This window comes from Morone saxatilis, unplaced genomic scaffold (genome assembly GCF_004916995.1).
Source record: "Morone saxatilis isolate NCDOM2014 unplaced genomic scaffold, NCSU_SB_2.0 Contig7, whole genome shotgun sequence".
Lineage (NCBI taxonomy): Eukaryota > Metazoa > Chordata > Actinopteri > Moronidae > Morone > Morone saxatilis.
In genome coordinates, this window is record NW_023340246.1 from 14327575 (window position 1) to 14341823 (window position 14249).

The 14249-nt window shown below is 39.5% G+C and overlaps 1 protein-coding gene across 3 annotated transcripts in view; it reads right to left on the reverse strand.

Annotated features, from left to right (window-relative positions):
* rngtt (RNA guanylyltransferase and 5'-phosphatase) overlaps positions 1-14249 on the reverse strand; it is a 77884-nt gene that overhangs the window by 47134 nt on the left and 16501 nt on the right. For all 3 annotated transcript variants that reach the window (XM_035678576.1, XM_035678577.1, XM_035678578.1), the window contains exons 9-10: positions 8665-8800; positions 5803-5874 (exon numbers count right to left, since the gene is read on the reverse strand). In XM_035678576.1, the coding sequence (XP_035534469.1) occupies positions 5803-5874; positions 8665-8800 (208 nt within the window). The remainder of the gene's footprint in view (positions 1-5802; positions 5875-8664; positions 8801-14249) is intronic.

Below are 14249 nucleotides of genomic sequence, written 5' to 3' on the forward strand. Positions count from 1 at the left end.
TAAGTATACAGTCTTATGTAAGCAAGTACAATGCCATCCTTTATGAATAACAAAAATATGTCTTCAACAAATTACTTTTTAAACATAACCACAAAAAACACGGCTGTGCCTGCTGCGAGTAGTATTCAGCGAGATGCTTGAATATATGGGACGAAAACAGCCATGACTGTTCCTAAAATGAAAATTGTGTTTATAATAAGAAAATATGGATTTACACTAATTATGTCCCAAACAATGAAATCTGAAAATGTAGCCTATGTAATGGCATGAAACATAAGACACACATGATTGTTAACTGAATATCAAGGTATTGCACTGGACAAAACAACCTGAAGACATTAGATTGGGTTGTGAGAAATGGTGATGGGCCATTTTCTAGACTAAACAATTAGTTTAATTACTCAAGAAAACAATCAGATCAATTGAAAATGGAAATAATTGTTAATTGCACTACTTAGTAAATCACCTAAAGTAGGTCCAAAACAGCTAAAAAGGTAAATAGAGATTAGACTTGCATTCGTCAGGTGATCAGATCGGACTCCATTGGGATGGCCATGTTGCCCCGTGTCTGCTGGATGTGATAAGCAACTGTTTGCTAACAGATTAGCCAAATGTATGCCACTGAGTCTCTGTGACTTTGTTTTATAGTCCATCTAACTTGCTTAACGCAGCCTGAACAACTCTACCAGGATGATTTTGCAACTACAATTAAGGTCAAAAGCAAATTTAAAGTCTAAGAAACTCTCATTTGGGGATTACTTTGAGGACTTGTTATTCTTTTAGGGTGACTGCAAAAAACCACACTACAGTCTCCTGGAGCAACAGCTGGTATCATGTCCCACACATTCTGCACCATCTGTCAGCTGTGTCACCAGGACAGAACAAAATGTAAGTGTGGATGATTCAAGGCATGTGCTGTCCACGCCTGTTCAACAGGAAAACACAGCAGATAAGAATCTTGTTAATCCAACATTACTGGGAATAAAGATCAATTACGTCAGAGAAAGCACCCTGTCATTTATTAGCTGTGGTTCTGGGTGTGAATGTGTCTCGATAGCTTACCGTCTGTTTGAACAACATAAACTCTAACTTGAGTTTGCCATTTATTTGTCTGTGCTGCTCCACTTACTGTCATCACTGTGAGTTCAGGCCTGAGCCAGCGTTTCAACTGAGTCCAATTCACCATCTTTGACACGCTACAGCAATGTGTCAGGCTTGATATAACTGATACAAATCTATAAAGAAATGCCTTGATTGGTTCTAAACATCGCCTCAGAACCCCTCTGTCCAAACTTCCCCTAGTTGAATTCTCACTTGAAAGCGCTGCTGGTCTTTGTCTTTTGTGACCATAAACTGAGTATCTTTGGGTTTTGGTCTGTTAGGAGGACAAACCAAGCAATTGAAGTTAGTACCGTAGCAAAAAAAAAACAGATGGAAATATTTGTTGGTTTTCTATAATAGTAAATTGGATATTTTGGGTTCTTCAATGCTGGTTCAACTTGGGCTCTAGTGATGAATAGTTTTGTGACATTTTAAAGCCAAACAATCAACTGAATATGAATAGATACTGGAACGAAATCATTCGTTTCAGCCCTGAAAATCTCTTACTATATTATGGAACATGAATGTACTGATGCGTCACAAATGGACAATGGAGTCAAACATTGTATCCAGTTCAACAAGGTACAATTCAGTGAATTGTATAACCACCTACATGGGTAAACTGAGTGCATAAAAATATTATATATATATATATATATATTATATATATATAAATATATATATATATATAATATATATATATATATATATATATATATATATATATAATATATATATATAATCACACATTAAATGTTAAAACTCCAGAGAGCTGCAGCCTTCTTCCGTTTGAAAAAGAGGATTAAGGATAAACTCAAGAGTGAAGCAAAAACATCTCTGATAAAAAACAGACAGTGTTGGGAATACTGTTAAAAGCAGTGTGACTGTCTGGGATACTTTGGAATAAATTACATTATACGCAGGTGACAAAATCAGTGTAGGGACCAGTCAACTGAGGCTTAATTTGCAGCTTCTCTTGGGATATTTCTAACAAAAACGGAGGCTTTCAGGCTGTTTTTAACTGTTTATTACCACACACGACACCTCCTGTTTATCTTATCTGCATCATGAAGCCATAAAGCACAGGCATGAGGAGCATGATAATTGATGCAATATTGAAGCAGATTAAAGAAAATATATGATTTATTCCCTGGAGGCTCCAGTTGTCATTTGTTATCGCTAATATGTTGGTAATATTATCAATTGGAAGTAGCATGTCATTCAAGCTAATAATTCCTCTCTCTCTCCGTTTCTTGTGGTGCTGAGCAGTCTGAACCAGGGTGGAAAATTAACTTTTTAAAATGTGAACATCTATCAGCCACTGACAGATAAATGTTCAAATTCACCAGCCACTCAATAGTAAATCACTGTTTCGTGTCTCAACTCTACCAGCAACTGTCATATTTTACCAGCATTTGGCTGGTGCTGATTTCCCACCCTGACACAGCAGCCTTCCTCTAAAGCCAAAAGATCCTGTTGTTACATACGTGTAGGGCTGTTCCAAAGACAGAACGCAGTTTTTTGCTGAAAACACAGATGAAAGCACACCTTACCCACAGGAGAGTAGCGTTCCCACCATCTATTTTACCATATCCCTGAATATGAGCTGTGGTCTCTGGTCTTTGGCTTTGAAAGAGACTTTATTTGTGTCTACAAATGTAGACTGGCAGGTCATAGGCCACAATTTATGACGACTGTTGGTGCAGTTATACTGTAAGAGCCCCTGAAGCCAACTGTTCCTGCTCCTTTATGAGTCACATTAATGCAGAGTTGGGCTTACCTCTCAGATAGAGGTAGGAAAAAAATAAATCCAGTCAGATCACGATGTTGCAGCAGGGTTTAAGGGGTTGCAAGATAATTTAAGAAAAGAGAAAACTTTTCCCACAACACAAATTTTGATTCATGACTATTTATATTTCAAATACTGAACACATTTCATTATCCTTTTATAATTAATCCAATAAAACAACATGAAAAAGGGAACATTATTTGGGTGATCCGTGCCAAAGCTTTCGCAGCCTGTGGTAAGGGTTCCCGACTGATAACCAAGTACATTAGTGTTCTGTAGAAAATCCAGTGCACAACATCAACGCTGTCCTGTGTTGAATTTTTAATCAATGCTACCACTAAATAGAGAGCATTGCTGCCTCTCCAGTTACATTTTAGAACAATTATCCTCATAATAACCACATAATTTCCTTCATCTATGTCCACATGTTCAACCACGTGATCAACATAGAAATGAAGGTGGAGACTCGTGCTATAATCACAGAATGAAAGTGGCTCGGATGCATTTTGATTTATGATCATATTAAACTGACAGATGTTAAATGTAAAGTCACTGTTAGCCCCTATTGGCTATTACTAGCTACAGACCATTAAAACCTTGGCACCAGCACTAGTGTTCTCCTACTGTGTGTATATATATATATATATATATATATATATTTCTAACATATATACTGCACATTAGATGTTAATGTACTGCAGGAGCACACATATATAGCAGACAGCTGGTGGGATCTGATTGCAGAGGAGCTTCAGTGCATCATCAGAATGAAGCTGCCATTGGTTTGAGAGGAATGATGCAGCCCAGGGACTACTCTTAGGGTGGAGAGCCCTGCAGAGCTACAGACTGTACCTGCAGACAAACTTGTCAAACAAAAGTGAATTGAGCTGATGTCAGTAAAGCACTCATACCTCGACAGATAAGGTTTCTGCGTGAGTGTTAAAAGCACTCCTTTGTGCTCAGCTGTTAATCTGATTGAGCCAATTATCTCATCTAATTTTGTACCTAAAGTGAGAATATTTTTGGCGAGATGAAAGATAACGAGGTCAATCAAAGTGTCAGGACATAGACGTGTAAACCTCCACAGTTTTTTTTCCTCAAAATAATAGCTTTTTACATCAACTTGAAAATTAAGGACATGTATGTAATTGTTGTTGTGCTTTCATCACATCTTGTCAGTTCCCCCACAGTGGGGGAGCTGACAGTGACTGACAAGCAACAACAACTTTCCAAGAAGACAAAAAATACTTTTTATACTTTGCAGCAACAGCGGAAATAAAAAATTTATTCCATCTCTCAGGGTGGTAGTCAGGGTCAATCCGTTACATGATTGGAAAGGCACTGTATCCATCAGCACTTTCAACATAATAACACTCTGTAGGCTGACTAAGAACATCCGCTGCTCTAACATGAACAACACAGTATAAGCTGACAACTCATTCATCTCCATCAAAATCCACATAACTAAATAAACTCTAACCCCTTCACTGAAAGCTAAAGTACCCATCCAGGAGAGAGGACACACACGTCTCATCACGCTCTAATCAAAGGAATCCCAGTACTGTGTTTCACCTGACTTTCCAAACGAGTAAGGTGTCACGTTAGGCCATGGGCCTAGCAGGAGGTGTGTTCTCCCTCATGCTGCATTTCCATCCTCAGTCTCCGGATGAGGCCTCGGTGCCAAGGTGCCCACCACAGATAATGGAGAAGGCTAATAATGGCCAGCGGGGATCAATACAACAACGCTTTGCTGATGGCTCGGGGGGAGTCATGTGGAGCTGCTAACCTCTGCACCACCTTACAAAGATGTTCCTCTCACCACTGGAGCCTTTATTGAGCCGCTTGCTTGTGCTGATCCTCGGATCGATGGAGAAAAGGAGGCGACAGACGAACATAATGGCCGAGGTAACACTCCCCCCTCTTATCCTGAGATATTCATCAAATTTTTATGAGGAAGACAGCAGAGGCTCGCTAAGGGCAAACTGTAGGCTCATTTGTCTCTGTGCCTCCCTGATTGCCATTAGCAGCACGCAGATTCGTTGAACGGATGAATTAATTTACAGTTTGGAAGAGTGTTAGCAATTAACAGCCTTGTAATGTTATCCTCGGGCTGTTCTCAAGAAAAATGGCCAAGTCAAAATAACTTAACAGGAGAAACATGCTTGTACACATACATAACAGCTAATTTTACATGTACATATGCACCAGAGCAATTACTGCCGGCCAAATGTAATGCGAGTAATAAACTGATCATCAGGTTCACTTCAACTCTGATGTTTAGATTAATATTTAATGAAGTTTTGTTTGTTTTTGTTTTTGTTTTTGTTCATAAGTGATTGTCAGAAAATAGGTCAATGGAGCTTAGCAAAACCAATTTCAGGTGTAAAAGCACAAAAACTTTATAAATATTCAGTATGGGTCAGACACAGTTCAGCCCTGGTGTTGTGGTTAATGTCAGGCTTTAGTAAAGCCTGGTGCATGACAGGGTGTGGGGTCAAGCAGAGCCATGCTCTTTTCTCCAGCATGCAGACTGACAAGTATTGTCATCCCTGTGCGAATCCTGCAGAGCCTGGATGAACACAGCTCTGCCGCCTGCTACCGTAAAGCCTTAGAGGAACCCAACAGGGATTTTTTAGGTTTCAGGATAAACAAATCCCGTTCTGCGTCAATTCTTTTTACTGATGTACACCTCGCTCTGATTATATCTGGCACAGGCTGCTGACTACAACCACAAAAATGTCCTCTGCCGAACCAGACCGTTGTTAACAGCTAAGTAAAAAGGCCACAGTGTTAATGGCATGCTTCCAATGTGTTATTTGTTTTGTTTCTGTCTGACATCTTGATGTGGCAGATTTTCAGGAGTTATAGGTCAAACAAAAGACAACACATTCTCAAATGGCTGGGCTACTCACATTGAATTTGATGATGTCGTATATCAAATAGCGGGGGACGGGCTGACCGTTCACCTTGTCGATGATCATCTCCTGCAGAGATAAAGTCAAGTTCAGAGTCGGGTCAAGACAGGAAGTACAAAAGAAGACAGTGAAAAGAGACACATAGTTATTGAGACAACGATACATGACTGAATGGAGAAGATGTACAAAATACATATACTTGACCAGGACTCCCTGGCAGAGGAGAAATTGTATCTCAATGGGACTTCCAGGTTAAATAAAGTAAATAAAATAAAATTCCTTTGTCTGGGCAGTCTTAACATCTTAGCATGTAGAAAATGGTTCCTCTTTGAAAGTAGTTATGCGGGAGGAAAACTCACAGTGGGACACAAGGCAGTGAGTAATCTCCAGGGGATGTATGTTCAGAGAGGGAGATGCCTGTGGCAATGGGAGGGATAGCAAGGAATTGGGGAGGTGGGTGTGTGGTGGTGGGGTCTGAGAAGGAGGACATGAAGCAGAAATAGCATGTGCACATCCATTATGCAAGACTCTCAAGTTGAGAGTCAGGTGCAGTGGTGGTGCAGGGCACCCAACAGACACATGATTAGTTTGCAAAGAACTGTTACACAACCATGCGATGTAGTGACAGCATGCCAACGTCACCACTGCTGAAGTACTGTAAGTGAATGCAACTCTGATCCTCCACCCATCTATAAATCTGAGAGTGAAGCACTACAGTTAGAGGACTATATTCATGCCCTTTTCCCTCATAAAATATTTAGGCGACGAACTGTGCTCTCCTGTAACTGACAGGTACAAGGTTTGCAGGTGAGACACTTAAAGCAGCTATGAGGCCCCAAAAGTATTTTGGGGACTGTAATACTCATATAGCCATCATGCACCCATTTTGGTGGAGTCATGACTGAGTGACAGGAACGTATAAAAATGATGATTGATTTATTCACATTTATGTTATTTAAGATTAATAAATCGGCTTTATTTAAAATCAAGGGACTCTACTTGAGTGGTACGCCTAGATGTGCTTGTAGGATAGGAACATAGATGTTTACATTCCTGGCACAGCTAATTAATGCATCATTTTTCAGTTCTTCATTTCCTTCACAATGTGGCCTAACCCTCTATTGGCCTGTGTGGACTTTATAGTTAAGCCACTTCTGTTCCATCTGTGCTGAATGTTGGTAAACTCGAGCCCTGTTGGGCTTTCACTGGGATATTTCATTTTCATTACACATGCATACTATATCCTTTGAGCTATGTCTATGCAGTGCATATATTTATTTGTGCGAACAATCACTTCTAACACCTCGTCACACTCGTAGCATTAAACCACGCTCGTAGCTCATGCAGTAGCTGCTAGTAGTTCCTGGCAGCAATACAGTGACTGAAGTGTGATTTGTTTTTGTCCCAAAATCGTGTAGTAACTTTAAGAACTGCAGCTCTTCAACATTGGCTACACCAGTGGTGATGGGGGCCATTTTGTGTTGTGTTACAACTAACCATCATCAATGAAAATACTTAAATTGTGTATCCCTACTGGCTGACACGATTTAATTTCATATCTGAGAGCACAAAAGGACCAAACATCAAAATCCACTTGCCAATGCCAGACTGGTAAAGAGGCCAACGGGGGAGTGAATGGGAGGCATGCACAGCACATTAGGAGGGGTTGGAGAGAAGAAATGATGTCATTTCAGGAGGCTGCCATCATTATGCATCTGGTGTACTGAACCGTTGCACAGACACACAGCAGTGGGTGAATTCATTAATGTGACCAAAGGAAACCACCAGGAATTCAATCTACATTGCGCATTCATCAAATATTGGAACGCAGGTTGATGTAAAGCTCATTAAAAACTCTACTATAAAAGAAAATGTAAAGACAAAGACCAGTGCCTTTGGGCTAAAGATGAAACATATCAGACAACACAGCTGGGCTTCTAGAGGGCTCACCGTAAACACAGCCTCACTCAACTGAGAGCCAGAAGCATCAACAGATGAATAAACGCGTCAAAACAAACCATGTAGCAATCTAAACACACATCCGCACTGCTCCTTCAAAGGAACACCAACACGCTGCAATTAGATGTCCTGTCTGGGTGAGGAAACTAAATTCTCTGCATCAATCAGCAACTGCTAAGCCAAGAGGATGCTCAAACCTATTTTACATAAAATTGCTCAACTAAAAGAGAAAACAAGACCGGGAGCAAAACAAAAACAATCACAGGCAACTTATCGGTTATCTCTAGTACTGTAATACCAAACGCTGCCATACAACCATAATCAAATCTAAGCTGATTACGTGAACATGCAGCAATTTCCTTGCCTATGTTTTCAGATAGGGAGTGGGATAATGACTCATGCATGTGCACCTGCTGCTGGAGAGAGTGGGGACCTGTGTGACCTAACAGCACAAACATGCCAATAACAGTCTGAGCCCAGTATTACAGGAAGAGGATCAGTCACCAACCCCCACCGCCACCCTGGGGAGCACACTCCTGAGTGTTACAACACAACTTAGTGTGGAACACAGAGGCAACAGTGACAGAAAAACTGTAAAACATTTCATTAGCTATTTCTCCAGGACATGGATGATCATTTTCCTGTCAGCCGTGTTTGAGAGGCTCTACTGTCAGACTGAAACATACTGTTCTTTCACCAAAGGTTTGGCAACTGGTGTCAATTAGCTGCTAGGTTGAGCAGCAGGGGCAGGGTGGGAATGTTACACAGTTGGAGATAGAGGGGATGTGCAATTCCAGACAAGAGAGAAACCTTATAGGATTTTCGATGGCAACAAGAGAAGTTAGCACAAAACATCACAATCCAAAAGAATAACAAGTATTAGTAAGAACAGTCACTCACCCCATCTAATAGAGTATTTGATAAGTGGACACGTGGATCCTTCCGGAAAGGAAACTCTAGGTTCGCTATGTGGAAGATCGAGTTGTCTCTGTCGACCATGAATACTTCATTTTTCCCGTTGATCAACATCATGTACCTGCAGGAGAAGAAGATGAACCATTATATAGTTTGTGCTGGTCACTGTGTCAGAAAGACTCTCAATGGGCCGCTACCAGCTGGCATTAGCACTAGCAAGCTAATCTGTTAGCATGTCCCCAACGACTGACGACAAGGGCCTCTGTTGTAATAATATTTTGTGTTGTTATAAAACTGGTTGTGGGATTGATGATGTTTTATACGTTTTATCTAAAAACTGTTACAATGGTTCCATACAATAAATACATTAAGTTTTGCCATCTTTATTATCTGATATTTTTCCAGCAAGACCACTAAACAGAGTTTGTTGGTTGGTCTTTTCATGGGTGACAGTATTTAAAACAATCTGTAAACTGTAGCACTGTAGAACTGCAATACGGAAATGAGAAAACAAATTGATATTTTAAAACATTACATTTTCATGAAACACCTTTAGGTATTATTTATTAAGAAACTGCTCTCAAAAGTGAATCTGTTCCATCAGGACTGTGTGGATGTGATTTGATCAGACCTGACTGACCGATCAACTGTCATCACAAATGCTGCTAAATCCTGATTGGGGCACAGAAATATGTAATATCAGCTTTTCCTAACTGAGCCCCGCCCACTTCAAACCAGTGATATGAGCACAGAAAAAACAAAATACAGAAACCTCTTAATAACTTAAACTGTTCACACTGTGGTAGGAAATAGTGTGTTCGAGTTCTGTCATCAAGTATAGCATGAAAATATTTTTCTTGGGCCGTTAAATGTGATTTTCAAAAACTGTGACTGTGACTTTAATCAAATTACAATTTGTCAAAAGTAAATAAAAGCCAAAAGAATAAAGTAACACAGAAGGTGGATTAACAAGATTTACAGTGTTTTTCCAAGCTAGTAAGGTAAGGTTATCCAAAAGTTGCTTCCTGACACATTTGGCTGTCCTGTGAGCTTTGTGGAGCACAGCAGCCTGTCGAGTCTCCCCACTACAATGTGTTAACTGAACAGGGAAGTACTGCACAAGTGTTGTTGTTCATTATATGAAAGCATACAATTAGACATCACCATCAACATGCAGAATTGTGTGTGTGAGAGTGTGTGTTAGATTTTTTTCTCTGGTTTATCATCAACTATTATGACCCTTGTGACACTTAATTAATACATTAAGTATTGCTGTGCTTAAGTTTCATTCCTCCAGACAAACAATACTGCCTATAATTCTCTTTAATTAGTTTATTTGGAGGACTTAATATGGTAATCATACTTTAAAGCTGAATTGCTGTGAGCACAGAGAGACAACACTTGAGATTTGGGTTCCTCTCAGCACAACAAAACAACAAAGTCTTTGTGTATCTCTAATGTGCAAATTGGTTGTATTCAATTTAAATAAAACAAAAGTTGAAGGCGTAAGAGCTTTTATCATGTCTAAGAACAGAAGAAAGATTATCCAACAGATACCTGCTGCTAAGTGCAACATATTACCAAAGCCACCAATTTTCTTTTATCTACCTGTCCTTTCTGGGAACAATCATTGCAAACAGAAAGCCTTTCTGAACAGTGTTGAATAGAAATATATACATCACAATTACCAACTTTTACTTCTCATAACTACATCAGGTGGATTTTTGATACAGAGAAAGTTTCTTAGTTTCCCAAATGCATACTGAACCATTTACAGCCCTGTGAATAAAATGTTTCTAACAATGATTACCTTGCACAAACACAAATGCATGACTATCTTCAAATTGCATACATCACCAGTGTTTTAGGTGACTTTGTTTGAATGAGCACAAAGCTCAGCTAATCCATGCCCAGCCTTTGCAGGTGAGATTAAGAATTCAAGCAAACAGAAGCTAAAAATAATTTCCAGTCTCACACAAATTCAATTTCTGCAGGAATATAACAAAAGGCTCGTCCAAGAGAGAGCGTTTCCCAGCATGGAGAGCAGCTGTGGCGCGTGGCTCTAAAAACAGCTGTTGCATCAATCTCGTGAGGTTATTGTTGGTAAATGGATGGTAAATCCTGGCCGGGGGATCGAACCAGCAACCTTCCGATTAATGGACGACCCACTCTCACATGCAATGCTAATACAGAGCATATCGGGATCAAGTCAGATACAAATCTAATAGACATGAATTGTGCCAGTGCAGGCCTGGCTCCTCTAGAACAAGCCTAATAAGTAATGTGCTTTAAAATTGTTAGCAACTTTAAAATCCCTTTGGCTAAACAAATGTAATCCACTGCAGAAGTTCTACAATATGTACTGTAATTATTACTATTTAAATTTTTGTTAAGACGCTCATTCCTGGGGTCACACGTTGTTGGTATTATTGGATTAAACTGAATTACACTGCAAGGGCTTTACTGTTATTTTGTCCATCTTATTCCCTTATGCCTGTTCCTACTCACCGTTTTGGCTTCCGTAAACGCAAAATTAAATAGAACCAATAGAGAAACTTCAAAAGACAGGATTTTGCTGGAAAATTACTTTTTCATCCATGAGTGCACTCAACTGGGAGATTCAAAACCTTGAGAGCAGTGACTGTTAGACTGTTAAAATAGTTGTCAAAATGGGCCAGCTTACCAGCATGGGTCACGATATGAGCATCTGGCTGGTATTAATTTTACTCCACTCTTCCTCTACATTATGCTCACGTGTGCCAGGTTGCTGGAGCATGAAGCACAGACATTAAGACCCTTACGCTTTTAGACTTTTATCAGTCTCATACCTCCATCTCCATTCTCAGAAATACTACGTGGAGGGGGGATACTCAACTCAAATTTTCTTTTTTGAAGCATAATTATCTCCAGAGGTGAAAGCTGTAAAACTAATCTGTTAACAGTTCTTGTTTCATATGAGCTGATCTATCACAATAAAAACACCCCATCTGGACAGCAGTCATCCAAATAAATTGAAACCAAATTACAATTTCAAGCAATCATTCTTCTCTTCATGAGCTGCTAAATTTAGAAACAGTAGCCTAATATGTGGCATATAATGTAATGTCACAGTTTGATTGGGGCTAAATTAAACTATTCTAGATTAGTTATTTGTATGATGTCAGTGTTTATTAGTTATTACATTTAGAAATATTATATAAATAAGGGCCAAACAATTTATAATTAAACAAACTGGGAAGAAATGAAGCCTCCATATAATCAATTTTAGAATTTTAAATAGCAGTCTTGGTGACAAAATACTCCTGTATAATATCCAGAGAGGCACGAGTGCAAGCAAAGTGTTCATACCAAATGTTTATTGTTTGATCAACTGAGTCGGCTGATCACTGAGTTGGCAGGCGTTATAGGAAATTTCAAATAAGGGACAGCAAGCAGAGAAAATCCTTGATCCTCCCTTCTGTTGGTTCTCAAAGACGAGCTGAAAAGATAGGCCACACCTAAAAACACAGGCACCATTGTTGCCTTTGTTTTATCCTCTAGAATAGTATGACAGTAACATCACCAAGCATTAACTATAGAAAGATATTTATTCAACACACATTTCTGTTGGAACTGAATGTGGACGATCGCCATTTCCATTTAAATGTATCTGGATACAATGACTGTCAGCATGTGCTTTCATAATATTAGCATAACCCCAGAACTGTATGCCAATTAACACAGCAGAGGTGTTTTTTTACACTGGGATGGTGTTAATTAAATTAGGAGCCACCCTGGCCCAGCTTGGATTTAAGGCTGCTCTTGGCCTACGTCCGGTCTGGGCGAAATGGGACTCAAGATGGCCAAACAACAGGAAATGAGAAACTGTTGTGCCCACATCTTTACAGAGACCTGCTTCATCAACATCCAGGATCAAGAACTCCACAGGCGGAACGTGTTCTGAGCCGACAGGCCGCAGAAAGTTTCTTCTGTTTAAGAAACAGGATGCAGCAAATGTTTGGCCTTTTTGCTTGAGAAAAGACTTTTGACTTAAATGTTTTATATTATTTAATGCTTTGATTAATTGGTGAAGTATATTCCATCATTTTGTTTCCTGGTTGATTAGTACGTTTTCTGGAGTGGGCTTTTATCTTTGTAGCCTTTTCAAGCGTGTTGTGAGGAAGAGCTCGATAATAGTGTTCATGGCTTGACTGTAAACAGAAATCTATTGACAAATGCACATTTTTAGCAATCTGGTGGCTTCATTACACACTTCTTACGAACCCAATTACACTTTGCTGGCCTGCTGCACTTCAACACAAAATACCAAGTGGGTAATAAAGCAGGAAGAACTAATGTCCTAATGAGCAACTGCAGTCCTGCTACGTTTCCAAAGGTTAAGTATCCTAATCAATACCACTGAAAACGGAGGCTAATTATCTTGTAACATTGACACATTAGGGAACTTGCCATGAAAACAGGTAGAACACTTTGATGGTGTACAAACTCAGGAGAGACACAGGCTGAAGGGATGCACAAAGTCTGACGACAGAGATGGACTTGAGATTAATAATGACTTCCCCACTGACAATGCATTCCTCATACCTGCTGTGACTCTCCGACAATACCACAAAGGGATTAGATGTAATAAATATGCCATCAATACCAGCTGGTTCAAAGTTGGAAATTTAACAAGATGCCAAGACTGAGCGTGTGCGCAGAATAATACACCAGCTGACAAAAGTACGGAAAGCACAATTGTGACTTTTAGGAGGGTCGTACTAAAAGGCAAATACAGTCTTCCTATTTTATAGTACGAGACTGCAACTGGTGATTGTTTTCATTATCTGCTGAATTTTTTCTCAATTAGTAGATGACCCTTTTGGTCTATAAGATGTCGGAAAGCCAAGCTAACATCTTCAAATAGGCCATTTTGTCCAACCAAGAGTCAGTCCATCTTAAAGTTATTACTATTTCAAATGGCTTCCAATATGACACAGAATTTCTACCCACAAATGACAAAAAACCCATAAATAAGAAATCATAAAATAAATAAATGGAATAGTTTTTATTCCCCTTGGTATTTTCCTTTTAGTTTTTTGTTCAAAAAAGATGTGCATCTGTGCTTTGAAACTGTAATGAAGCCAACCATAATAGGCACAGCATGGTGTAAAATTACTATCAAGTTCTGAAGGAATTACTACTAACTTGACAGCACATTTTTTCAAAAGGGCACTGAATATCTAGTTATTGTTGTAATACCAAGTAAAGTTGGGTGGGGGTGAGAAGAGAAGAAAACCATCTGCCTTTGATAAAATGGACTGCTTTTTTTGTACCTCCAGGAATAAAAGCGTAGGTAGAAGGCACTCCCTTTACGGTGAGTTGGTGATCATTTCAATAAGAGCTTTTGTTTCTGGGGGAGGGGGAATGAGCAGCTAGACATATAACCTAATCATTTCCATTATACTCAAATGCTTCTCAAGCAGACTGGATAAGGGGAGTGGTAATCATAATCGTCAACACACTCTTTAGTTGAAAGAGACCGATGGAGAGCTCAGAGCGATGAGTTTGACCCCCCCCCCCCCCCCCCC